Source organism: Myotis daubentonii, chromosome 5 (assembly GCF_963259705.1).
Source record: "Myotis daubentonii chromosome 5, mMyoDau2.1, whole genome shotgun sequence".
Classification (NCBI taxonomy): domain Eukaryota; kingdom Metazoa; phylum Chordata; class Mammalia; order Chiroptera; family Vespertilionidae; genus Myotis; species Myotis daubentonii.
This window is the reverse complement of record NC_081844.1, coordinates 81,220,415-81,246,551: the sequence shown is the minus strand read 5'-3', so window position 1 is coordinate 81,246,551 and position 26,137 is coordinate 81,220,415. Positions and strand designations below refer to the sequence as shown.

The following is a 26,137-nucleotide window of genomic DNA, read 5'->3' as shown; positions in this document are numbered from 1 at the left end:
GTGACCAACCCCCGCCCTCCCCACCCCACGTGGTTGGAGGTTTCCAGAAGCGTTCCCACCGCCGCGCAGCGCAGCGCAGCTCCCGGCTGTCCGAGTGACTGTTGCCTCGTACTCTCACCGTTTAGCCGCCATGATAAGCGCCAGCCGAGCCGCGGCATCCCGTCTCGTCGGCGCTGCAGCCTCCCGGGGCCCCACGGTCGCCCGCCACCAGGTAAGAAACTTCCAGGCCTTCCCCGAGGGGCTCACGGCTCACGGTCTTGGGCCTTGGAGCTGCAAGCCACGCGCCCTTCGGGGTCAGAATCCTCTGGGAGAGATCAGGTGGGAAGAAAGGTAACGGGCCTTCTGCAATCAGCGCTGCCGATTCAAGGCCCATTTCAGGCTTTATCTCCGTGTCTCGAGCCCTGCTGAGTCACACCCCTTGCCAGCGCGGAGTCTTATTTCACGAAGTAGTAGGTCGTGGTCCTGACGACCCGTTTTGTGGCTGATTAAACAGGTCTGAGCTTGGGGGCGAGGCATGCGATTCTAGTTAGGAGGGAACCGCTCTTCGGGTTTGTATTCTCACCAACGAGTCGGAGACGACTGCTCTTCTCTTCTGTAAGATACATGTGCGCAAGGACCCCGCTGCAAAGATGAAATGAAGCAAGAACACACCTTAATAAATCCAGAATCGAGTTCCCGTTCTTTTGCTTAGGAATGTTTGTGTAGTTAGTTCCCCCACATTTTGGGGTTAAGGTTGTCCTCTGTTATTTCAAAAAATGTAAGCAAATTGTGGGAAAGCCATGGTGCTTGTTACCACGTACGATCAAAAGCCTACATCTTTGAAGAACTGGAATTGTCTTACTGGGGTTAAAGAAAGGCTTGGAAGTGGCCTAAAATGAGGTCGTAACAAAGGTCTTTGATCCTGGTTGGAGGTTACTCCTGAAAAAAAAAATTTTTCTAAGTTGACTCCACAAGATTTCTAATCCTATCTCTTTAAAGCAGTTGCTTCGCAGGATCAGGGTAAATGTTTCTAAATAAACTTATACATGCAATACACACCTATATGTAGGGCTTTATTAAACTTGCTGTTTCAGTACCGCAGTGCCTCTTATACATGAAACGCTTCATCATTTCAGTATATTTTATACATGGTAGCCACTCAGTTAAGTGGAATGAGAGTTCAAGACTTTCAGAAGAATAATTGGAACAGGTTCAAGTTTTCATATGTAAAAATGGCTGATGTAACTGTTTTTTCTTTTTTAGGATGGCTGGAATGGCCTTAGTCATGAGACTTTTAGAATTGTTTCAAAGCGGGACTATGCGTAAGTGTAACTTTATTTCCTTTGAGAGATAAATTCTAAACCCCAGAGCAGTGGTCTCTAACTTTGTGATTAATGATTCTGTTCAGGAAAAAATGACACATCTATATTTTCAGATTATGTAATGTGCCACTATTCCCACAGTACCCAATATTTTCTTATGTACTATTCCTGTAACCATTTTGGAGATCACTGTTAAAATGATAACTATAGCATTGTTTTAAATGTTTTACAGATCAGAAGCAATCAAGGGAGCAGTTGTTGGTATTGATTTGGGGACTACCAATTCCTGTGTGGCCGTTATGGAAGGTAAACAAGCAAAGGTGAGCATGACTTGAAGCTCTGGGTCACAATTGCATGGTGCTGATAATTGAATGGATTTGACTTCCGAGGATTTAGGTGTGTCCTCTTGGACTACTAAATTACCATTGGGATGACTTACAGATAGATTACAGATTACTTCTGTTATCAGTCCCAAGTGGAGCTCCACATAACACATGGGCTGCAACCTAAGTAAAGCATCTTAGGAGATTCCTATTATGGTAGCTATTCTTCCAGAAGTTTCCTTACTCTTTTTATGACACTTTTATTCCCACTAGGTTCTCGATATTTAGAGCACCTGAGATTCTTGAATTGTTTCTTGGCAATTTTTATATGCCTGAAACTTTTTAGCCATTACCAAAAAAATTGAGAAATGGATTTAATTCTTCTAGAAGGAAAGATTACCTTGTCCTTACATTGACTATGAAAGCTCTGATTTATATTTATTCTGGTTTTCTTTCTGTTTCAAAATAAAGATATTTTGAACATCCACTATTCTTGAGCATTTATGTTGTGAGTTGACATCTGTTTTGTCTTAAATGATTAATACAAAGACAGTGGTGGTCACTGGAACCTCATTCTCTGTCTGTCTTTGGGTGTTTTAGGTGCTGGAGAATGCTGAAGGTGCCAGAACCACCCCTTCAGTTGTAGCCTTTACAACAGATGGTGAGCGACTTGTTGGCATGCCTGCCAAGCGACAGGCTGTCACCAACCCAAACAACACATTCTATGCTACCAAGCGTCTTATTGGCCGGCGATATGACGACCCTGAAGTCCAGAAAGACATGTGAGTAATTACAAAAGCATAGTTATTTTTGAAGGCCACACAAAAGAATCTTTTAGCAAGTTCCCTTGAGCACATTAGTAATTTTATGTGTCCCTGGGGGCAAGGCTTCTCCTGCCAAAAGGATATCTCCTTCAAAAAATTTATTTTTGCCTCCACAGATAGGTCTTTGCTGTGTATAGATGTGGCATATGAAGATTGGCTAGTCATTCCTAGGCCATGTAAATTGGTGTTAAATTCGTAAGGCTGATAGTGGCATGTGCTGATGAGATAGTTTTCAAAGTTTGTGTTGTGGCATGTTATCAATACTTCATTACTTTATATATGGCCAAATAATATCCCATTGTCTGGATATCTACATTTTGTTTAGCCATTTATGTTAATGGACATTATTTGCTTTCCCCTTTTTTTTTCTTGACTTTAAAGAGAGGGATAGAGAGATAGAAACATTGATTAGCTGCCTCTTGTACAACTGGGGATTGATCTTGCAACCTGGGCATGTGCCCTGACTGGGGATCCAACCGGTGACCTCTTGGTTCATGGGTCGATGCTCAACCCAGCCGGGCCACTTTTTAGCTATTATGGATAATAATGCTGCCACAGGTTTTTGTGTGAACGCATGTTTTCATATCTCCTGGCTAGATACTTAGTAATGGAATTTCTGGGTCCTATAAGTGATAACTATAATCATTTTCCAAAGCAGCTGCTTAAGTTTTTTGTTTGGTGGGAAGTAGAGAATGTTTGGGTTTCATCAGGGTGTTTTGACATGTTAATGTTTGCTTTCTAAAGGCTTTTATTAAATTCATTTCTGAAGTTCTCACTGACCATGGATTTCTGGGGATGGGAGGGTGGATATTCATGGTAGATTGCCCTGCCATGTTTTTTCAAATACAATTTTTGTGTCTTGCAGTAAAAATGTTCCCTTTAAAATTGTCCGCGCCTCCAATGGTGATGCCTGGGTTGAAGCTCATGGAAAACTCTATTCTCCAAGTCAGATTGGAGCATTTGTGTTGATGAAGATGAAAGAGACTGCAGGTGAGATGTTTAGTTCACGTCTGGGAAAGTATCAAGAACTAGGTGATTTATCTGAGATCACTAGCTTTTATACCCCAGTGTCCCTTGGATGAGTCTGGTGGCTTTTATACAGAAAACCTAGGGATGGCAAAACTCTTCTTACTATTCTCTGCAGATTGAATACATCTTCCAAATTTTCCTAATGGTGGCCTTCTTGTTCCTTTTTTCCAGTAGGGGAGTAGTATTTTGAAAGCCAAAAGATGACACATAAGCTTTTGTCTGTTAGGTAAAAGTTTAGAACTTCCCATTGATGAAACTAGTAGTCATTTTAAGTCATTCTAGTTGTTGAACTTTCACTGAAGTGTTAGAGGTGAGGTCTTGGTTTTTAATTATTATCTTAGGTTGGAGTATTTTCCTACAAGGTCTCTACATGTTAGGCCTTAGCATGCTGAAAAACTGGTGTGTGCTGTTTGTGGCTCCAAAAGGATGATATAGGTTGTTAGGTTACATTAGTAATTCTGTTACCTATTTCAACTGACAATCACATGATTGGATTCATTCCTTGATTCTTTTCCAGAAAATTACCTGGGGCATACAGCAAAAAATGCTGTGATCACAGTCCCAGCTTATTTCAATGACTCACAAAGACAGGTGAGTCAATTAGCATTTTTATTTAGGAAATTAGTGGTATTGCGGACACAAAGGTGGAAAATGCTTTTTTCTTTTTTAGGCCACTAAGGACGCTGGTCAGATAGCTGGACTGAATGTGCTTCGGGTGATTAATGAACCCACAGCTGCTGCTCTGGCCTATGGTCTAGACAAATCAGAAGATAAAGTGTAAGTCTATATAATAAACTCCACCAAGACTTATCCCAAGTCATCATTTTGATTTTTTAGTGATTGATTCTTGTATTTAGACTAAAAATATACTGCCTTGATGTTCTGCAAGGCTGTATAATCTGTTTTTCATTCATTTCAAGACTTTATTTATTTACTATTTTTCCCTAAGTACTGGTCTAATAGGGTCGTTCCCTCCCCTCCAAAAGAGTGGTTTTGCTTTTAAGTGAATTTATTCATTTCAACTGTATGTATACTTCACATGTTAGGGCCATATGTTAATACAAATGTCACACAATTATCAAATTTCATAATAATTATACTTTGGGGAAAATAGGCAAGCTTATTTGGTTATTGAAATGTATGTTGGCATAGGTTCCACCATGTGCTGGTCAGATATGTTTTCAAGTTTTGTCCATGTTGTAGCATTACTTTTGTTCCTTAAGGCCTTCCTTTTTTTTCTTTCTAGCATTGCTGTATATGATTTAGGTGGTGGAACTTTTGATATTTCTGTCCTGGAAATTCAGAAAGGAGTATTTGAGGTGAAGTCCACCAATGGAGACACTTTCTTAGGTGGTGAAGACTTTGACCAGGCCTTGCTACAACACATTGTGAAGGAGTTTAAAAGAGAGGTTAGTTACTGGTGTGGTTAATCTATAGACATCGGGATAGTGAAAATTTCCTTGTTCAGATAGCTGCCCTGAATAGAGCACTAAATTTTTTTGCCCTGAGTAGAACACTGAAATGTTTGTGTTTCCGTTTAAGGGATATGGCACTCTTTGTACAATATTGAAAAAAGAATTCTGGGAACTCCTTTTTTTGAGCTAGACTCCTACGGTTGAAAGAACTGAGATCAGTTCTGCCCTCTGACTCAGGCATAGATAGCCCTTTTAGAATAGGTTTTCTTTTCCCTACAGAATTTTAAAGGGAAGAAGTAACTTATGCTTGTGTATAAAGTTATGGCTCTATTTTGAATTGTTAACAGCATATCACTGCAATTTAAGAGTATTTATCACCTCATTAATACTAGCATTAATGTCTTCACTTTGTAGACGGGAGTTGATTTGACCAAAGACAACATGGCACTTCAAAGAGTTCGGGAAGCTGCTGAGAAGGCTAAGTGTGAACTCTCCTCATCTGTGCAGGTGAGACATGGACAAATCCCAGCAGTCTTGATGGATCTTTTCAGCCTGAGCTTACTTGAATAGCATATTTTAATTGTCTTACTGTTTGCTGATTGGTGGTAAAAACCTTTCCATGAGCAAAGGAGTAGGTGTTGTGTGTGTGTTTTAATGGATGACCTTAATTTGTTAACCATCCAAATCAGAGGTTATGTGTACTGGAGCTAAAATCTAGACTAGGAGTGTGCAAAGCTATAATTGCTACCCTGTAAATACCAGGAGACTCTCAGCACTGCTGTCTTCACTTAACTCGAGGTACCTCTTTGTGTGGGTCTCTAATAGTTTCTCCTTTAATTTGAATCACCGATCTAGAAAGTGAGCTATGAAGGCTGGGGTTTATGCACCTGAGCAAGTTTTTCCCTCTGGGCATCAGATTTGCTCAGCATCTGTTTTAAGGTGTCAGCCTATCCTGCTTCATTTCAGAGAGATGAAGCTTCACTTTGCTCTAATAACCAAGAATAGAAATGTAGAAAGTATGGTAGATCCGGATCAGAGACGAAACAAGGTGGAAGGCAAGAGATTTAATTCCAGGTTCTTAGGTGGCAGAGAAACAGAGCCTGTGACTACCTTAGTAGTTTGATTACCAGTGGGAGGAGAAGAGGTGTTAAACTTGAGTCAAACCTGGATTTTTTTTTTTTTTTAAGTAGCTATGAGGAATGATAAAGTTGTACAAAGTCACCCATGATGATGATGATGATGATGTTGCTTTGTTTCCTGCTATCATAAAGAGTGGCAGAACTTTGCAACATGATGGGTCAGGGTTGAAATATTGCAGTCTGCCAGAGAATAGCTTATAATTCTTCCCAGGGGTCTGACACTTTTTGGAGGGGAAGGTTGGTTGGTTTTTATGTGGCTGTACAGTAAGTCCTCACTTGATATCATCAATAGGTCTGTGAGTTTTAAACAAAATGTTGTATAAGGAAACCAGTTTTTCATAGGCTATTTGATACATTCCTATGACATCTCATCGATGTTATAACAAAATGTTATTCAAAGACCTTCTGTATCCTATTGATAGGCATTAGGATTTTTTTGGTCAGCATTTTGTCATTATAGCAAGGTATATTGAGCATCCTTGTACATTAATGTTTGTGCATGTGTGATTATAAACCTTTAGGATAAATTCTGAGAAACACTACCCTTGTTCGTGTAGTTTAGTGTGTTGTGGGAGGTGGACGTTATTTAGAACATTATATAAAATGTCAAGCCAGAAGTCATGTAAAGAAAGGTTAAGAGTGGCTCTACAAGTAGACTGTTGGGGTTCAGGTCCTATTTCATCACTTAGCAGTGTGACCTTGGGTGAATGACTTAACATTTCCATTCTATAAAATGCAGATAATGGTACTACTTTTCCTCTTAGAATGTCAAGGGTTACTAAATTCATACATACATGTAACGTGCTTAGAACGTGTAGTAATAAGTACTCTGAATGTAAGTTATTAATGTACGAGAAAGGCAAAGTTAGATTTATATTAGAGGAACCTGACAGTTGACAGAGATGTTAGACATAGCAAGGAGACGTCCGAAAGATGAGTTAATTAGGAAATGCTGAATTAATCAAGTATGCAGTGCTGAGAAGGGGTCAGTGTGGCTGAAGTGCAGACGGGCATGGGACAGGAGGCTAGAGCCCTAGCTTTATAGATTTGTTTTGGTATCTGTTCTGAGTATAAACCAGTAAAAACTTTGTGTGGGAGCCAATAACATGGTCAGATTTGGGTTTATGAAAAGCACTTTGGCCGATAGAGCACAGTTTTATTTTCAGTGGGGGCAAGGGTTCTGTGGCAGAAGGCAACCTGAGTGGATGTGGGAAATCCCTGGGAGGTTATGGTAGCACATCAGTTGGTAAGAGAGAGGACTGATAGTGAAAGATACTTCGATTTGAGGAAAATGAAGGACAAAACTGTGATGAACTGATTTTATAGAGTTGAGAGTCCTAGAGTTTTTCAGGTTGTCATTAACTTACAGCATATAGAACTACACTAAAACAGTAGCCACTTGTGGATATTTAAAGTTAACTACAAATTTTAAATTATGTTCCTCAGTTGTGCTAGCTGTATTTCAGGAGCTCAGCCATAAGTGGCTAGTGGCTGCTGAATTGAACAACACAGATTATAGAACATTGCTGGTGTCACAAAAAGTTCTATTGAATCATATTGGTTTGGATGATGAAATTCTATTTTCCAATTCGGATTACTGACATTTTGCAAAGAAAGATGGAAATTGTCAATGGTATTCTTTAAGGCAAAACCCAGTAACACTGTTTCTACAGAAGATGTGTTAACTCTCATATTAAGCATTTAATAGTCCCAGTACTTAACCCAAGGAAAAGTTTAAGGATTTACTCCCGAGTCTTTAATCCCTGCGGGCCTTGCTTTGATGTGAAGTTAGTGGAGAGGCATAAGGTAATTCTGTTCCCGGGGGTCCACCCCTAGGACATCTGTTTCAGCATGTTCAGTGATGAGATTTTTTTGGTCTAAATATTCTTCTTTTTAAAAAAATATATATATATTTTATTGATTTCAGAGGAAGGGAGAGGGAAAGATAGAAACATCAAGAGAGAGAATCATGGATTGGTTGCCTCCTGCGTGTCTCCTACTGGGGATGGAGCCCGCAACCCGGGCATGTGCCCTGACCAGGAATTGAACTGTGACCTCCTGGTCCATAGGTCAATGCTCAACCAGTGAGCCACGTTGGGCAGGTCTAAATATTTTTAATCCATGCCTTATTAGGATTTGGGGTTTATTAAATATTAGATACTACATGGTCTGATGGTGGCCATGTTAGCAGTTCTCTGTGGATATGATGGCAGTAAAGTCAGTCCTTGTAGTTAAAGAGCATCTCTGTTGTTCATAGCTTTCTAGTCGTCTTCCTGAAACAAAGCCCTGGCTTGGTGGCAGGTTATTTGGTTCGGAGCATATCTTGGATCTGTTGTTATTGTTTATAACTACTGTACGTGGAGTTTTTTAAAACTTGGTGGGAAAAACAGTAGTGTAATTCTTTTTCCTTTAAAAAATATTTATTAATTTCAGAGAGGAAGGGAGAGGGAGAAAGAGAAGCATCAATGAGAATCATGGATTGGCTGCATCCTGCATGCCCCACATTAGGGATTGAGCATGTAACCCAGGCACGTACCTGTCTGGGAATTGAACTGTGACCTCCTGGTTCGTAGGTCTATGCTCAGCTACTGAGCTACACTGGCCAGGCTGTAGTACGGTTCTTAATGTACAAGGTGGGGCAAAGGTAGGTTTACAGTTGTTTGTATAGAAAATATAGTAATTAATATAGGAATGAACTGTTTCGTGTACTCACAACTATAAATGTCATTTTGCCCCACCCTATATATTTAGTGGTAGAATATTTCTTGTCTCCTGAACAGGGCTTTTTCCTGCTTCTCTCCTCTGATCTTCATTGTTTAATAATAAAATTCTGAAGTGTTTTTACCTTTGGAGAGATAGGGGTTGGACTCTTATAGAGTCACTGTGTTTGGTAGCTTTTCCTTTAAAGTAGGTGTGACCACTGTGGCATTCAAAGTCTTCCTGTCCTATAGTATTTATTGAATAAAGAAACTTGCCCTTGGTTTGGCTCAGTGGATAGAGCGTCAGCCTGTGGACTCAAGGGTCCCAGGTTCGATTCTAGTCAAGGGCATGTACCTTGGTTGCAGGCACATCCCCAGTGGGGAGTGTGCAGGAGGCAGCTGATCGATGCTTCTAACTCTCTATCCCTCTCCCTTCCTCTCTGTAAAAAAATCAATAAAATACATTTTTTTAAAAAAAGAAACTTCACCACTACTGATCTCCCTGCTTCCTTTGCAGACTGACATCAACTTGCCATATCTTACAATGGATGCATCTGGACCTAAGCATTTGAATATGAAGCTGACCCGGGCTCAGTTTGAGGGGATTGTCGCTGAGCTAATCAGGAGGACCATCGCCCCATGCCAAAAAGCCATGCAAGATGCAGAAGTCAGCAAGAGTGACATAGGAGAAGTGATTCTTGTTGGTGGCATGACTAGAATGCCCAAGGTATGGATGGATCCATGGAATTCTCAACATGGCAAGCAGAAAGGACCTGCATGTTTTGGGGGGAGTCAAATGGCTTATGTGTAGGGATATGAATATGTGGCCTTTCTTCCATGGTAATCCAGAAAGGAGGAATTTGTGCTTTAACTGAAGAGTTCTTTTCAGCCTCTTTTTTAAATTCAAGGATATAAGAAAAGGGATTAGGAAGGGCAAAATGTCCTTGGGGTGGTGACTGGGAGAATTCTGAACTTCAGTCTTGAAGAATTTTTAGGAATGAACATGAGGTCAGAGATAGCTTAAAACCTTGATACTGCCCTGGCCGGTGTGGTTCAGTTGGTTGGGCATCATCCTGTGCACTGAAAGTTTGCTGGTTTGATTCTCAGGTAGAGCATATGCCCAGGTTGATGTTTCTCTCCTTTCCTCTCTAAAAATTCAGTTAAAAAGTATAAAACCTTGACACTAACTGGCCTCCATGGAATAATTTTGGACATGTGTCTTTACAGCATAGTGTTTAAGGCTTTTAATTAATTGTAACTCTTCAACAGAGATTTGTGCAATGATGCATTCTATTCATCAACACATCATTCTGAAAAGACAGGTGTGTAGAAAGTTAATGACTGAGCACGGAAACTGTTGAAGATGCAATTCTTTATGACTTTCATGGAATTATCTTGGGCTTTGATATTAAATTTTCAAGTATGTGGGCTTAGGAAAATATGCACAGAATAAATCTGGAGAGAAAACAAGAGGCTTTGGACCTGGATGATATTCTGTTAGCAAATATCCTAGATGCTATTTAAATAGCACTTTCCCCTAGCATTATTTTAAAAAGGAGGGAAGAGCATGTCTCATGTTAGCACCACTGTTGTCATGGTATGATCTCTGCACTGCCTCCTTTTAGTTGGTTTTTAGTTGATATGTAGATCAGCTACCTCCTGCATGCCTCCTAACGGGAATCAAACCCATAACCTTTCTGTGTAACAGACAATGCTCAACCAATGGAGCCATACCGACCAGGGCTACACCATTTCTAATGCAATGTATTGTATGGGAAACCAGATAACAAACTTAACACTAATTCTTCCCAAATTTAAAGGGCTATGAATGACATATGTGAGTAAAGTATATGAGTGTTACCTACATGATATACTCGGATCATTAACAAGAATTCAGCTATGAAATACTAGTAATTTGAGTGAAATTCTTGGATCTGAAGCAACTTGTCCTGTGATTTGCTATGGTCTTGGGACAGGTGTGTTCTCTGTCTCCGTCTTGGGCAATTAGTTGCTTTGAGTAGTGGGTGACAGGTTCTTTTCTCTTGGTGCTCAGGTTCAGCAGACTGTGCAGGATCTCTTTGGCCGAGCCCCAAGTAAAGCTGTCAATCCTGACGAGGCTGTGGCCATGGGAGCTGCCATTCAGGGAGGTGTGTTGGCTGGTGATGTCACAGATGTGCTGCTCCTGGATGTCACTCCCCTTTCTTTGGGTATTGAGACTCTGGGAGGTGTATTTACCAAACTTATTAACAGGAACACCACTATTCCAACCAAGAAAAGTCAGGTAAGAGCCTCCCCTTTCTACCTTGTCACAGAGATTACTAGGTTCTGTGAGGGATGTGATTGGAGCCATTTTTGTGAGCTTTTCCTAGAAAACTTCACTCTTTAACTTACCAAAAGAAACCTCATCATTTGGGACTAAATTCTCTATATTCTTCTGTTCTCAAAGGCAATAAAAAGAATGGCCTGACCAAGACAGTGCAATGAGCTTCTATTATGGGTGAATGATGGGTGTCCTGCGATGCCAGGCAGGGCTATTTGGACAATGACTTGGGTCTTTGGATTAAGAATGATGTCTTGACTTTTCTAATTTTGATGTTTTTATGAAAAACTGGCTATTGCTGTATTTGTGCTGTGATGTATTGTCAACACATCATTCTGAAGAAAAGTATGTGGTGACGTCCTGTGACTGAGCACAAAATGCATGTCCTATCTCTGACCTGTTTCCTCAGATGAGCATGTTTCAACATCTCCTTTTTTTGGCACCTTCTCTTGAGGCCTTCTGTGCCAATGCTGCATCTTTTTACAGTGCATTTGCTTAGAGAAACAATAGCTATTGGGTGCCCTTTTGCTGTGCTAATCCTACTCCTATTCCCAGCAAAAGACATAAGCCTTTGTTCTGAAAATTGTGTACATTAGGACTCTTCCAGGATTACAGTGTGAGTTTCTTTCTTTGGCTTGTCCTCTGTGTAAGGGGAGTAGTTTAATTAGATAGACAACCCAGAAAGTTTCTTTTTCCCTAGGTGTTTTCTACAGCCGCTGATGGTCAGACTCAGGTGGAGATTAAAGTGTGCCAGGGTGAGAGAGAGATGGCTGGAGACAACAAACTTCTTGGACAGTTTACTTTGGTAGGTATTGGGAATCCTAAATATGCTCCTTTCTTTTTTATTGTACAGTTAGACTATATTTCAACCCCTATTAATATTACTATAAATTGCTGAAACACAGGTAGTCTGTTATCTTAACATAGTGTACGTACAAGTTCTGCAACTGAAGAGCCCTTGGCTTCAATTTTTACCTGAAAGCCTTGCTTGTGTCTTAGGAACTTTAAGAATATTATAAATATACTAGAGGCCCAGTGCATGAAATTCGGGGGGGGGGGGGTGATCCCTCCCTTCAGTCTGGCCTGTGCCCTCTTGCAGTCCGGGACCCCTTGCTCCTTAACGCTTGGCTCGCTGCTCCTTAGCGCTTCCACTGCTACACTCGCCAGCCATGAGCCTGGCTTCTGGCTGAGTGGCCCCTCCCCCTGTGGGAGCACACTGACCACCAGGGGGTAGCTCCTGCGTTGAATCAACTAGTTGTTCCGCCATAACGGTTGCTTAGGCTTTTATTAGATAGACTAGAGGCCTGGTGCACAGATTTGTGCACTGGTGGGGTCCCTCAGCCTGGCCTGCGCCCTCTCACAATCTGGGACCCCTTGGGGGATGTTGGACTGCAGGTTTCAGCCAGATCCCTGCAGGCTAGGCTGCACCACCACAGCTGCACTTGCCAGCCATGGGCCCAGCATCTGGCACCTGTCAGTCAGCTGAGTGGTGCTCCCGCTGTGGGAGCACACTGACCACCAGGGGGCAGCTCCTGTGTTGAACATCTGCCCTGTGTTGGTCAGTGCACATCATAGCATTTGGTTGTTCAGGCTTTTATATATATAGATAGAAGATATAAGACAGGGACGTGTTCATAGACAGTGCTAATTAGGAGAAATTTTTGGTTACTAATTTAAGAGACATTTGATATTACTGACTTCTAATTAGTATTGCTTACTGGTTCTTGGTGAGATGAACAGTAATGAGATTTGCTATTATTCATTGTGTCCCCAAGTACATAATAATTATGATTACTTGCTATAATCAGCCTTTATTGGTATAAGCCCTGTTTATTTCAGGTAGCGATGAAGTATTACCTTTACTTATAAACCTGTTTTTGTACATTTAAGTGAAACTATAGCTGGTTCCTCCCTGGAACCAAGTGACTTGTTCCCCAGAAAAACGTATAGGTTTGAAACTAGAGAACTGTACATCTTTGTGAGAAGAGCTTAATCTGTGTATTTACTTACTTTAGATTGGAATCCCCCCAGCCCCACGTGGAGTCCCTCAGATTGAAGTTACATTTGACATTGATGCCAATGGGATTGTACATGTTTCTGCCAAAGATAAGGGTACAGGACGCGAGCAGCAGAGTAAGTGTTCTTATTTATCAGACTGTTAGGATGAGGTAAGAGGCCTTGGAGTTTCTTTCTGTTGGGAACTTGACCCTCTAGGTCAGTGATGGCGAACCTATGACACGCGTGTCAGAAGTGACACGCGAACTCATTTGTTTGGTTGATTTTTCTTTGTTAAATGGCATTTAAATATATAAAATAAATATCAAAAATATAAGTCTTTGTTTTACTATGGTTGCAAATATCAAAAAATTCCTATATATGACACGGCACCAGAGTTAAGTTAGGGTTTTTCAAATGCTGACACGCCGAGCTCAAAAGGTTCGTCATCACTGCTCTAGGTTGTGCATATCTTTTTCTAGCCTCGGAAGAATGAGTCGTCTTTGCCCCTTTTCTCAATTATCAGATTCACATTAACAGATGTGTTTATTCCCCCAAATAGGCAAGCACTGAGCCTCTGGATTGCTGAGCTTATTAAAGTCTTGGGGGATTGGCAGGATAGTTGGTCTTTGTGTATATCAGACCTTTGTTTCCTTCTGTCTATTATAGGACAGTAGGGTATTCCTCTTCGTAATTTACATCAAGATAGGCTATTCTGAGCAGGCGTATTGTTCTTCTCTATACAAATAGAGGGTGAGATAAATAATTTTACCAGGGAAGTAACAAAATGCTTTCTTTTCACTGTAGTTGTGATCCAGTCTTCTGGTGGGTTAAGCAAAGATGATATTGAAAATATGGTTAAGAACGCAGAGAAGTATGCTGAGGAAGACAGGCGAAAGAAGGTGATTGGTACTTTGTCTTTTCAGCTTGGAGATGAAAGTAGGAGTTTAGACATTTATCTTTGATCTTCTATCTTCTGTTACCCTCAATCTATCCCCTTTCCCCCTTTGTTGTAACTTATGTGGAATGCCTTTATTTATTCCAAGTCTTCCTATATTGATTTTTGTTATAAGAATTCAGCTAAAATCTTTCACAGACATCAGACTAGCTCACACCAACCACAGTGACTTCTTCTCCCCCTTACTGTTTTTACTCTAACTATATGTAGCAGTCAGCATGTTGTCTTTCTCAGCCAACCAATTGGGATGTCTTCAATTTCTAATGTCTCTTAGGAACGAGTTGAAGCAGTTAATATGGCTGAAGGAATCATCCATGATACAGAAAGCAAGATGGAGGAATACAAGGACCAATTGCCTGCTGATGAGGTGAGCCCTCTTTTATAATACAATAGTTCAAGAAGTTGGGAGGCATTGTCACCAATGTCAATGAAGTTTGTGTGGGTCTTGATTGGAATTTAATTTTTAAAAAATGTTTCTGAATATTACTGTTTCATGTAATAGGATAAGAAAACCACAAAAAGTGAGGGCTTTGTTTTATTTTGTTTTTAAGTGCAACAAACTAAAAGAGGAGATTTCCAAAATGAGAGAGCTCCTGGCTCGAAAAGATAGTGAAACTGGAGAAAACATAAGGCAGGCAGCATCTTCCCTTCAGCAAGCATCATTGAAGCTCTTCGAAATGGCATACAAAAAGGTACAAGGACTGAAGGGTGTTTTGCTCAATGACTTATTTTCCTTCTCATCTGATCTTGATGTAACTGCTCTTGATGACTCACTGATGGCTCCCTACATCGCCATTTTATAGAACTGGCCATGTTGAAAATGTCCTTCCTTCTAGACTACTTTGTGAGGGAGGTCAAAGGGAAGGAGTCACAGAAACCACCAATAGTGTACTGGGAGGATGGGGGTGAAATAGGTAGAATATGGCTCCAGAAAGCAAGCTGTCAGCCTTAACATTAAATGAGTGACTGTCAAATGTTTTCTTAACAGATGGCCTCTGAGCGAGAAGGCTCTGGAAGTTCTAGTGCTGGGGAACAAAAGGAAGATCAAAAAGAAGAGAAACAGTAATAACAGTAAACTTTGGAGCCAAAAGGACAACATATGATGCTTGGGAGTGAAGGGACTTCCTGAGCAGAAATGGGCAGACTTCAGTCTTTTACTGTGTTTTTGCAGTATTCTATATATAATTCCCTTAATATGTAAATTTAGTGACTTAGCTAATGATCATTTAATGAGTGGTAATTCCAACAGTAACAAAGCTCACAATGTTCTGTCTGTCCCTAGCCTATCATTTTTTAGCTGCACGAAAAGGGAAGGTAATGATTTATTGATTGTAAAGACTTAACATTGTTTTGTGCTGAAGTACCTGTATTTCCAAGGGGTGAAACCATCCCACACACAACAACGAAGGTAGTCAGACCTGGAATAAAACCAACTGGGGATATAAGACAAGTACTGCCATACCAGCCTGTGTGTATACATGGGATCCTTCAACTGAGGCCTTGCAAGACAAGCCTGTTGTCCCACATTCAGAGGTAGAGCAGGGGAAGCTAAGCTATTTATGTTAGGTACAGCTTTTAAACAAGGTAATAAGGCTCCCTAATTTTCCTATGGCACACTTTTATAGCTACCTTCTGGCCTTTGGCACCTGTACCCTGGATTATTCTTTTTGATCCATTCTGGATTTTTTAAAAAAATAAATATGAAAAGCATCTTGATCTCTTGTTTGTGAGGGGTGAGGCTAAGTACAACTTTGGGTTTGAGGTTTTTTTGTTGATTTCTTTTAGCTCCATCTTTCATTTGGAATGTTAAAAGTCTAGATCTCTAGCATGAAAACAGGCTACTATTTTCAGGTTGCTTTCAGTTCTAAGTAGCTATATATAAATCTAGTAGTAAACCCTAAGTTACAGGTTTAATGGCTCAATAATGTTAGGTACTGGTAATTACCATATTTGCTTTCACCCTCAGCGCATGGCTAGTCTTATCTTAAATTATGATGTAGTTCTAATTACCACGTGCTGACAACTTCAGAAGCAGAAAGGTGACTGCATCTTTCTTATATCTAAGTGTTAAGAATTTTTCCCCAAAAGTCTCCCAAAAGATTTATTGTATGTCATGCCTGCAGGATTCTTAAGAACATAGGACTTAGATCCCATCAGAGGTCATGCCTTTTATTTTGTGGTGATATTTAGAAATGTAACTCATAAATATTTAAAACTCAATACAATGAGGCTCTGGCGGGGTAGGCTCAGTTGGCTAAAGTGTCTTTCCAGTAGGCCAAGGTTGTGGGATCAAATTACAGTTGGGGTCTATACAAGTATCCAATGAATGCATGAATAAGTGGAACAACATATTGATGTTTCTCTCTTCCTCTCTCAAATCATTTAAAAATTAATACAGTACTGTAACGTGAAGGACATTGTTTACATGATAATTACATTCCTGGAAAATTGGTCATTGACAGCCATGTAAATACTTTCTTGAGATTCTCGTAAAAAATAAATTCTAGGTTCAAGTTCTCAGCCAGATGGACACTTGGTGGGAAACTAGTGGCCCTGTGCAATAATTTATGAAGGATTGTTTTGTGGCATGTTATTGTTAGACTAGGGCAGTGATGGCAAACCTATGACACGCATGTCAGAGGTGACACGCAAACTCATTTTTTGGTTGATTTTTCTTTGTTAAATGGCATTTAAATATATAAAATAAATATCAAAAATATATATAAAATAAATATCAAAAATATAAGTCTTTGTTTTACTATGGTTGCAAATATAAAAAAAAATTTCTATATGTGACACGGCACCAGAGTTAAGTTAGGGTTTTTCAAAATGCTGACACGCCAAGCTCAAAAGGTTCGCCATCACTGGACTAGGGGCCCAGTGCACGAATCCGTGCACCTTAAAAGGAACTTTGGGCCACAAGGCTGCAGTGGGCACAAGGGTAGGTCTCTGCCCATCCTCCATACCCCCACCCAGCTCATCCCACTGTGGCTCCCACCATGTTCTGCATGTGCCCCCGGTGGTCAGTGCACATCATAGTGACCAGTTGTGTAGTCGTTCAGTCTATTTGCATATTAGGGTTTTATGTATATAGATAGATGTTTAGCACCTGTGGTTGGCCCTTGACCACTAAACACCTCTAGAACCTCCTAATCATTGTTAACTAAGCCTTTCAAGGATTTCAAAAACACCCCAATTGACAACTATCTTATGATTCAAGATTCATCCTTGTTATCAGAGAGCAGCCAAACATCCCCTGAAACAAAATGGCTTATATTAGGAAGGAGGGAGAAGAGCTGCCTGGATAGATACCCACAACTGTCTCAAGCTTCCCCATGTGTAGTGAACATACAGCAATATTCCCGATACAGACCAATAAAACTGATACTAGTGCAAACAGTCTTGAAAGGCCAAAAGATTTTTATTCTTCAAATAGTCTCCCTTTTGTGACAAGTGCTTGATAGGTCCCAAAAGGAACTTCTGATTTTCCTAAGTGGTCTTTCCAGTAAATGTGCTGCTTTATGGTTGCCCAAACCTGGAATGAACAAATCTTAGCAAACTTCAAAGCGCATCCAGAATCACCATCTCCACTCTACCACTTAGTATTAGTTACTACTTGGATTATTACAAGTAGTCTTCCCCCCTTAAAATTACACACCTTGCCCTAACTGGTTTGGCTCAGTGGATAGAGCTTCGGCCTGCGGACTGAAAGGTCCCAGGTTCGATTACAGCTAAGGACATGTACCTTGGTTGCGGGCACATCCCCAGTAGGAGGTGTGCAAGAGGCAGCTGATCGATGTTTCTCTCTCATCAATGTTCCTAACTCTATCCCCTCTCCTTTCCTCTCTGTAAAAAATCAATAAAATATATAAAAATAAAATAATCTAAAATTTTAAAAAGTTGGATATTTGGGAAACAATCCAAATTTCTATTTAAAAAAATTACACACCTTGCTATTTCCCCACAGCAGTGATGAGGCCCTTCATTACTTTCTCCCTACCTTCCTATTTACTTTGTGGTTTTTGTCCTCCCTTGCAGGAATTCTAGCTTTCCACTTGACTCACTTTATTCCTAAGGTTTTGAAATTTCATAAAATAGCAGCTCCCAGCCCAGCTGGCTTGGCACAGTGGTTGAGCGTCGACTTATTAACTAGGAGGTCACAGTTCAATTCCCAGTCGGGACACATGCCCAGGTTGTGGGCTTGACCATAGGGCATGCAGGAGGCAGCTAATCAATGATTCCCGTCAATATTTCTGTCTCTGTCTCTCCCTTACTCTGAAATCAATAAAAATATATTTAAAAAAAAAATAGTTCCCTCTCAAGTCCTTATCATTTCCCATCTTCTATCCCAGTGGTCAGCAAACTCATTAATCAAGAGAGCCAAATATCAACAGTACAATGATTGAGAGCCAAATTTTTTAAACTTAAACTATATAGGTAGGTACATTATTAACTTAATTAGGGTACTCCTAAAGCTTAGGAAGAGCCACATTTAAGGGGCCAAAGCCGCATGTGGCTTGCGAGCCGCAGTTTGCTGACCACGGCTCTATCCTATTCCCCTTAGCAGTTATTACCACCCAATGTTCCCCCCCCCCACTATGATATCTGAGTATCTGTGTTATTCCTCCGACCTCCCATATCCATGTGTTGAAATCTTAACCTCAAGGCAATGGTGTTAGGAGATGGAGCCTTTGGGGAGTGATAGGCCTTGAGGGTGGAATGGGAGTAGTGCCTTTATATAAAAAGGGCTCCAGAGATCCCTTGTCCCCTTCCACTTGTGAGGATACAATCAGAATGTGACCTAGAAGAGGATCCTTACCTGACCATGCTGGCACCCTGATGTCAGACTCCCAGCCTCCAAAACTGCCAGAAACATTTTTGCTTTACAAGCTACCCAGTCTATTTTGTTAAATCCCAGGACTGACAGTTACCACACAAGCTCCACAGGTCAGAAACTTTTGCTCACTGCTATTTCCCAACACCTAGAACAATGCTGACACAAAAGCAGTCAAATCTTCTGTCAAATTAGTGGATCTCTCCCATTGTCCAAAACGGGGTGGATTAAGGTCCCTTTGTTTTTTAAGTTTATGTCTTAATCATCTGTCAAGAATACTAAAGGCAATTTATACCAAATCCAGAATCTAAAACTTAATTGGCAAAAGATAAATTTTAATCAGAAAAAGCCAAGGAGAAGTTGATAGGCCTGAAGTTTTCCTGGGCCAGGAAGGGAATGGGGGGTAAGGTAAAAGGAGTGAGCAGAATAAATTTGCAACCTTTCTTACTTCCTAGATGAAGAGTCCAGTTTTGTTGCAGACTTATTCTATGTGATCTTGAAGGAACTTACGTTACTACTAGAGGCCCAATGCACGAAATTCATGCAAGAGTAGGCCTTCCTTCCGCTGGCTGCCAGAACCAGCGTCCCTCTGGCACCCAGGACCTGGGCTTCCCTCGAAGCCCCGGCTTCATCGGAAGGACATCCCATCTAATTAGCATATTACGCTTTTATTATTATAGATTTGCCCAGGTAAAATGAACTTTTTCCTCAACTTTTTTTTTTAACTTATTTAAATTTTTTTTACTTATTGAGTTTTTAGAGAAACTGATTTATTTCACTTATTTATGCATTCCTTGATTCTTGTATGTGCCCTGACCAGGGACCGAACCTACAACCTTGGAGTATCAAGATGATGCTCTAATCAACTGAACTATCTGGCCAGGGCTCACATGATCTTGTGCGTGCTTTTTCTGTTTGTTTTCTGAACATGACACTTCAACCAAAATATTTCAGCACACATAAAAACAGAAGCTTCTCCCCACACCTATTAACATCAGGAAACTTGACACTGATATAATACTATTACCTAATATGTAACCCATATTTTTATTTCCCTAATTGTCTCAATACTATCCTCTAACATTTTTCATATAAGGTTAAATCAAAGAGCACACATGGGATTTAGTTATGTTTTCTTTTATCTAAGAATAGCTCCTTTGCCTTTTTATTTTACATTGACATTTTTGAAGGTTACAGGCCATTTGTTTTGCAGATGGCCCTTTGTTTGGATTCACATAATTGCCTTGCATTCAGAGTCAGTATACATTAGTAGGAATACCACATAGGTGTTGTGCCTTTTTTTATTAAGAGAGAGAGGGACAAAGAAATATTAATATGAAAGAAGAAACATCAATTGGTTGCCTCCATACTTGCCCTGACGGGACTGAACCCGCAATCTAGGTATGTGCCCTGATTGGAAACAAACCTGCAACCTTTTGGTGCAAGGGATGATCAAATGAGCCACCCAGCCAAGGCTAGGCATGTGTCTTTATCAATGCATGAGTTACCAGGGAAAATAAGATGTCAGTTCTATGCTTTGCTCCACACTTCTTCATTACAAAGAATCCTTTAATAAGTAATATGTGAGAGTGGCTTAATTTTAACACTTATACTAGAGATTCTATCTATAGCAACAAGGAAGGAGCAATAAAGACAAAAGCAAGTTCTTACAGATGGCACATGACAAGATTGGGAATTAAGAGACAACTCAAATTTTGGAAATAAACTGCTGCAAGTAAAGACCCTTCAGTATTTCAGATACCACTGCAACTGCATTCTCCAGTCCTAAGGCTGCTTTGTAAGGGCAATGTACCTTCCTTTCTTGCCCTCTAATACCAGAACAACGAAATAAGTGAAAGGTGCCCTAGCTGGTTTGGCTCAGTGGATAGAGCGTTGGCCTGTGGACTGAAGGGTCCTGGGTTCGATTCCTGGTCAAGGGCACATGCCCAAGTTGTGGGCTCAATCCCCAGTAGGGGGCGTGCAGGAGGCAGCTGATCAATGATTCTCCTCATTGATGTTTCTATCTTTCCCTCTCCCTTCCTCTCTGAAATCAATTTATATTAAAAAAGTAAGTGAAAGCCCTAGAGAGAGGTGTTACAGGGTGACCTACATTACTCAACCTGTGAACCTGTGAACAGCATGAAAGAGATAATTTAGCAATTATACAGAAAACCACTGAAACAGCCATTTCAATAAGTCAAAAACAACTAAATATCAGCAATTCCACATGGTTAAGCCATATACAGTGCATCATCAAATCCACTTGCAGGAGCAAGTCAGGAAGCAAAGATATCTACACTAAAAAGAATGCTGCAGCCAAACCAGCCTTTAATAATTACAAGCTTCAACTTTGGTCTGAGTGAGATCAGGAAACAAGGAAATAAAATGTTCCACCTAAATCACAGGTTCTTGTAGCACTTAACCCAGAATGTGGAGACTTAAGGCAAAGGGGATGAGGGATAGGCAGTCTACATGAGTGACTTCAGGAGGCCCATAAACCACTAACTATAAAATGTAAAATGGTCAATATTATTTTTTCTGGGAAAATGGACCACTGATTTCTTGAAGGAATCTATGACAAAACAAAAAACACGTTAAAAACCATAGATTGCCTAAAAGGGAAATCTATCTACCTTACTGGTCTGACTTAAATTCAAGTCATACCCTCCTGGTCCCCATCCCCTTGCCATCTCCTCAATCTTGCTTTTGCATTTCTTAAGAATTCTTGGTCTACCCTTTTCCATGAAGCCTTCCTCCCTCAGTCCACACTGGCTGTTTCACTCAAATTCTTACACTTGTATTTTTCAAATTTTTAATGTTCAATTCAGCAACTTCTTGTAGGTCTTATTTTCCCCGCCTTCCCTTGGATTATTTTGAAGCAAATTACAGAAATCATAATTTTACCCTAACATTTCATTAGGTACTTCTAAAAGGATTTTTCTATAAAATATAGATTGATCACATCTAAAAAAAATGTAATAACTCCTTAATAGCAAACACTTGAATGTTCAAATTTTACAAATTGTTTCATAACTTTTTCAACTGTTAAAGACTCAGGAACCAAATAAAGGCCGTACCCTGTACTGGTTGATATGTCCCCTAAGTCTCTCAAAGTATAGGTTTCCTCGCCTCATTTCCCCAGCTTTGCAATTTATTTGTTGAAGAAAATGGGCCACTGGGTCCATAAGTTCCTACATTCTATATTGCACAGACTACACTCCTGTAAATGTCATTTAACATGTTCTTCCATCCGTTTGATCTGATTCAAGTTCAGATGTTTTGTTCTTTTTGTTGTTAATCCTCACCTGAGGATATTTTTCCCATTGATTATTTTAGAGAGAGAGGAAGGGGTGGGTGGGGAACGAGAAAGAAAAACATCAATGTGAGAGACACACTGATTAGTTGTCTCCGCACACATCCCAACCAGGGTTAGAGACTGAACCTGCAACCCCAACCCAGGTATGTGCCCTTGACTGGGAATCAAACCTGAGACCCTTCAGTCCTCAGGCTGACGCTCTCCAGGGGTCCTCAAACTTTTTAAACATGAGGCCAGTTCACGGTCCCTCAGACCGCTGGAGGGCCGGACTATAGTTTAAAAAAAAAACTATGAACAAATTCCTATGCACACAACGGTGACAGAAACACCCAGTGGGCCGGATAAATGTTTTTGGCGGGCCGCACGTGGCCCGTGGTCCGTAGTTTGAGGACCCCTGCAACCACTGGACACACCAGACAGGGCTCAAGTTCTGTTTTACAAGAACAGGTGGCCTGTATCAGCAGGTATGTAATTCTGGTTGGCTCTGTTATGATGTTAGCAGATCATTACCTAGATCTCCAACTTCATTGAAGGTATACTAGCCTAGCCCAGCCCATGTGGATCAGTGGTTGAGCGTCGATCTATGAACCAGGTCACGGTCCAATTCCCTGTTGGTGCACATGCCCGGGTTGCAGGCTTGATCGGTGTGTCGAAAACAGCCAATCAATGATTCTCTCTCATCACTGATGTTTCTATTTCCCTCTCCCTTCCTCTCTGAAATAAATAAATACATATTTTGAAAAGGGCCTGGCCAGCATGGCTCAGTGGTTGAGCGCTGACCTATGAACCAGGTCGCTGGTTTGATTCCTGGTCAGGGCACATGCCCAGGTTGTGGGCTCAATCCCCAGCGTGGGACGTGCAGGAGGCAGCCAATCAGTGATTCTCTCTCATCATGGATGTTTCTCTCTCTCTCTCCCTCTCCTTTCCTTTCTGAAATCAATACAAGTATCCTATCTAATCTACACTAATAAAAGAGAAAAATGGTAATTGGCGTACGACGATACCCTTTTCATTGGCTAATCAGGGCTATATGCAAATTAACTGCCAACTATGATTGGCAGTTAACTGCTAACAAGATGGCGGTTAATTTGCATATGTAGGCACAATGCAGGGAGGCGAAAGGGAAAGCAGGAAGAAGCCCCCTGCCACTGACAGTGATCGGAAACCCAGGGGGGAGCTAAGAGCTAGGGGGCAGGGCAAAGGCGGCCCTGGGGCCGCCTTTGCCCTGCCCCCCAGCCATGATCAGAGAATCAGGTGCCTTTTCCGCCCTGGCCAGTGATAGCAGGAAGCAGGGGTGGAGCCAGCGATGGGAGCTGGGCACGGTCGAAGCTGGCAGTCCCGGGAGCTAGGGGTCCCTTGCCTGGGCCTAAAGCGGAGCCCACGATCGCGGGGCCGCTGCAGCTGCAGGTCCCTGCTGCCCGGGCCGGACGCCTCAGCCAGAGGCGTTAGGCGTGGGCAGGGGTGGAGCCTGCAACCGCGGGGAGCTGGGGGTCCCCTGCCCAGGCCTGACACCTCTGCCAGAGGCCTCAGGCATGGTCAAGGGGCCGATCCGGTGATTGGTGATCGGCTTGGGCGGGGGGTGGAGCCAGCGATCAGAGGGAGATGGGGTCCCCTGCCCATGCATGATTCCTGGGCCAAAGGCCTCAGGCCTGAGCGGGGGCCAGAGCCAGTGATCGGGGGGAGATGGGGGTCCCCTGTCCAAGCCTGACACCTCTGGCAGAGGCGTCAGGCCTGGGCAAGGGGCCAATCCTGCGATTGGAGGGTGATGGGGGTCAACGCCTGAGGGCTCCCAGTATGTGAGAGGGGGCAGGCTGGGCTGAGGGACACTCCCCCCACACACACACACACCCAGTGCACGAATTTCGTGCACCGGGCCCCTAGTATTTAAAAAAAAAATAAAAAGGTATACTAGTATAGCCTGGCTGCTGTGGCTGTGGTTGAATGTCAACCCATGCACCAAGAGGTCACTGGTTCGATTACCAGTCAGGGCACATGCCCGGGTTGCCGGCTCAATGCCCAGTAGGGGGCATGCAGGAGGGAGCCTATGGATGTTTCTCTCTCATCGATGTTTCTATATCTTCCTCTCCCTTGCTAAAATCAATAAAAATTGATTTTTTTTAAAGGTACAGTAGTCTATCATTTCTTCATTTTTTAGTTGAAATTTATAGTGAAAAAAGTCCCCTCATAAGTACATAGTTATCCTAAGGTACAGTTCATATGGGGAAGGCTTCTTTATATACTTGTCTTTAGAATGAGCTAGTCTTGGCAATAAATTTTCTGGATTTGACATCTAAAGCAAAGGCAACAAAAGCAAAAATAAACAAATGGGATTACCTCAAACTAAAAAGCTGCATAGGAAAGGAAATCAACAAAATAAAAAGGCAACCTATGAAATGGAAGAAAACATTTGCAAATCATATATCTGATGGGGTTAATATCCAAAATATATAAAGAACTCATACAACTCAATAAACAAACAATCTAATAAAAAAAAAAAAATGGGCAGAGGATATGAATAGACATTTTTCCAAAGAAGACATACAGATTAGTCAACAGGTACATGAAAAGGTGCTCATAATAGCTATTGTAAGGGAAATGCAAAGCAAAACCACAATGGGAGCCCTGACCGGTTTGGCTCAGTGGATAGAGCGTCCGCCTAGGGACTAAAGGGTCCCGGGTTCGATTCCGGTCAAGGGCATGTACCTTGGTTGCGGGCATATCCCCAGTGGGGGGTGTGCAGGAGGCACCTGATCGATGTTTCTCTCTCATCGATGTTTCTAACTCTCTGTCCCTCTCCCTTCCTCTCTGTAAAAAAAAAAAAATCAATAAAATATATTTAAAAAAAAAACAAAAAACCACAATGGGATATTACCTCACACTGGCTAGAATGGCCATTATAAAAAGACAAGAAATAACAAGTGCTGCCAAGAATGTAGAGAAAGCCCTAGCTGGTTTGCCTCAGTGGATAGAGCGTTGGCCTGAGGACTGAAGGGTCCCAGGTTCGATTTTAGTCAAGGACACGTGCCTGGGTTGCGAGCTCGATCCCCAGTGGGGGACCTGCTGGAGGCAGCCGATCAATGATTCTTATCATTGATGCTTCTCCCCCCCCCCTTTCTCTCTGAAATCAATAAAGAAATACATTTTTTAAAAAAATGAATGTGGAGAAAATGGAACTTTAGCACTATTGGTGTGAATGTTCATTGCAGCATTATTTACAAGAGCCCAGATATGGAAACAACTGAAGTACCCATGGATGAATGCTTGGATAAAGAAAATGTGATACACACACATACTAATGGAATACTATTCAGCCATAAAAAAGAATGAAATCTTGCCATCCATGATAACATGGATGGACTTTTGAGGGCATAATGCTAAGTGAAATAAATCAGACAGAGAAAGATAAATACCTTACTATCTCACTCATGTGCAATTTTAAAAAATAAAAAAATAAAGCTCATTGATTCAGAGACTTGGTTGCCAGAAGTGGGTGGGGGGGGGGGGAGGATGGGGAGTGGGGGTGGCAAAATAAGTGAAGGGGGTCAAAAGGTACAAGCTTAGTTATAAACTGAAGTCCTCGGGATGTAATGTACAGCATAATAACCTATCCTATATAATAAAGAGCTAATATGCAAATGGTCAGCACGCCCTCATGCCATAACGGCTCAGACACTCAACACTGGGGTGGGGGGAGAGGAATGGGGATCAGCCAGGCTGTGACCCAGGAGAGGGACAAGCTGCCCGCCCCTCAGTCCTGGGCGCCAGCGGCTGCGCCTGTGGCCTGGGAGAGGGATAAGCCGCCTGCCCCGCAGTCCCAGGCACCAGTGGCTGGGGCTGCAGCATGGAAGAAGGATAAGCAGCCCGCCCTGCGGTCCCGGGTGCCAGCAGCTGCGCCTGCTCCCAGGAGAGGGACAAGCTGCATGCCCCGCGGTCCCGGGCGCCAGCAGCTGGGGCTGCAGCCCGGGAGAGGAATAAGCCGCCTGC

General features: G+C 41.8%; 1 protein-coding gene, 1 long non-coding RNA gene and 2 other non-coding genes across 6 annotated transcripts in view; 3 read left to right on the top strand and 1 right to left on the bottom strand.

The window, feature by feature from the left end:
• The first annotated feature begins 22 nt into the window (after positions 1–22).
• HSPA9 (heat shock protein family A (Hsp70) member 9) lies at positions 23–15,713 on the top strand. Of its 3 annotated transcripts, XM_059698506.1 has the most exons (17): positions 24–211; positions 1,243–1,301; positions 1,534–1,621; positions 2,225–2,406; positions 3,314–3,438; positions 3,995–4,068; positions 4,148–4,254; positions 4,724–4,886; positions 5,307–5,399; positions 9,248–9,457; positions 10,784–11,011; positions 11,751–11,855; positions 13,066–13,183; positions 13,853–13,947; positions 14,278–14,370; positions 14,555–14,695; positions 14,992–15,713. In XM_059698506.1, exons 1-17 carry the CDS (start codon positions 131–133, stop codon positions 15,067–15,069), a joined length of 2,040 nt encoding a protein of 679 aa, XP_059554489.1. In that variant the 5' UTR covers positions 24–130; the 3' UTR covers positions 15,070–15,713. The 3 variants fall into 3 exon arrangements, 2 of the variants coding, with proteins under 2 accessions (XP_059554489.1, XP_059554491.1); XM_059698508.1 differs by lacking the exon at positions 1,243–1,301 and having other exon boundaries at positions 72–211; XR_009453072.1 differs by lacking the exons at positions 14,278–14,370; positions 14,555–14,695; positions 14,992–15,713 and having other exon boundaries at positions 23–211; positions 13,066–13,264; positions 13,507–13,946.
• Positions 10,006–10,080, top strand: LOC132236284 (small nucleolar RNA SNORD63). Its single transcript, XR_009453233.1, has one exon. It is a non-coding gene; the product is annotated as a small nucleolar RNA SNORD63 (small nucleolar RNA).
• LOC132236286 (small nucleolar RNA SNORD63) lies at positions 11,357–11,425 on the top strand. The gene has a single exon (XR_009453235.1). It is a non-coding gene; the product is annotated as a small nucleolar RNA SNORD63 (small nucleolar RNA).
• The window catches only part of LOC132235706 (uncharacterized), a 34,246-nt gene continuing 23,804 nt past the window's right edge, over positions 15,696–26,137 (bottom strand). Inside the window, exons 2-3 of the long non-coding RNA XR_009453073.1 lie at positions 17,949–18,343; positions 15,696–17,661 (exon numbers count right to left, since the gene is read on the bottom strand). This is a non-coding gene — a long non-coding RNA (uncharacterized LOC132235706). The remainder of the gene's footprint in view (positions 17,662–17,948; positions 18,344–26,137) is intronic.

Excerpts from the sequence above, each read along its gene's own strand:
- HSPA9 (XM_059698506.1), top strand. The coding sequence starts at position 131 with ATGATAAGCGCCAGCCGAGCCGCGGCATCCCGTCTCGTCGGCGCTGCA. Across the intron at positions 13,948-14,277 it reads AGGAAGACAGGCGAAAGAAG|GAACGAGTTGAAGCAGTTAA; the intron begins GTGATTGGTACT and ends AATGTCTCTTAG. Across the intron at positions 14,371-14,554 it reads ACCAATTGCCTGCTGATGAG|TGCAACAAACTAAAAGAGGA; the intron begins GTGAGCCCTCTT and ends TTTGTTTTTAAG.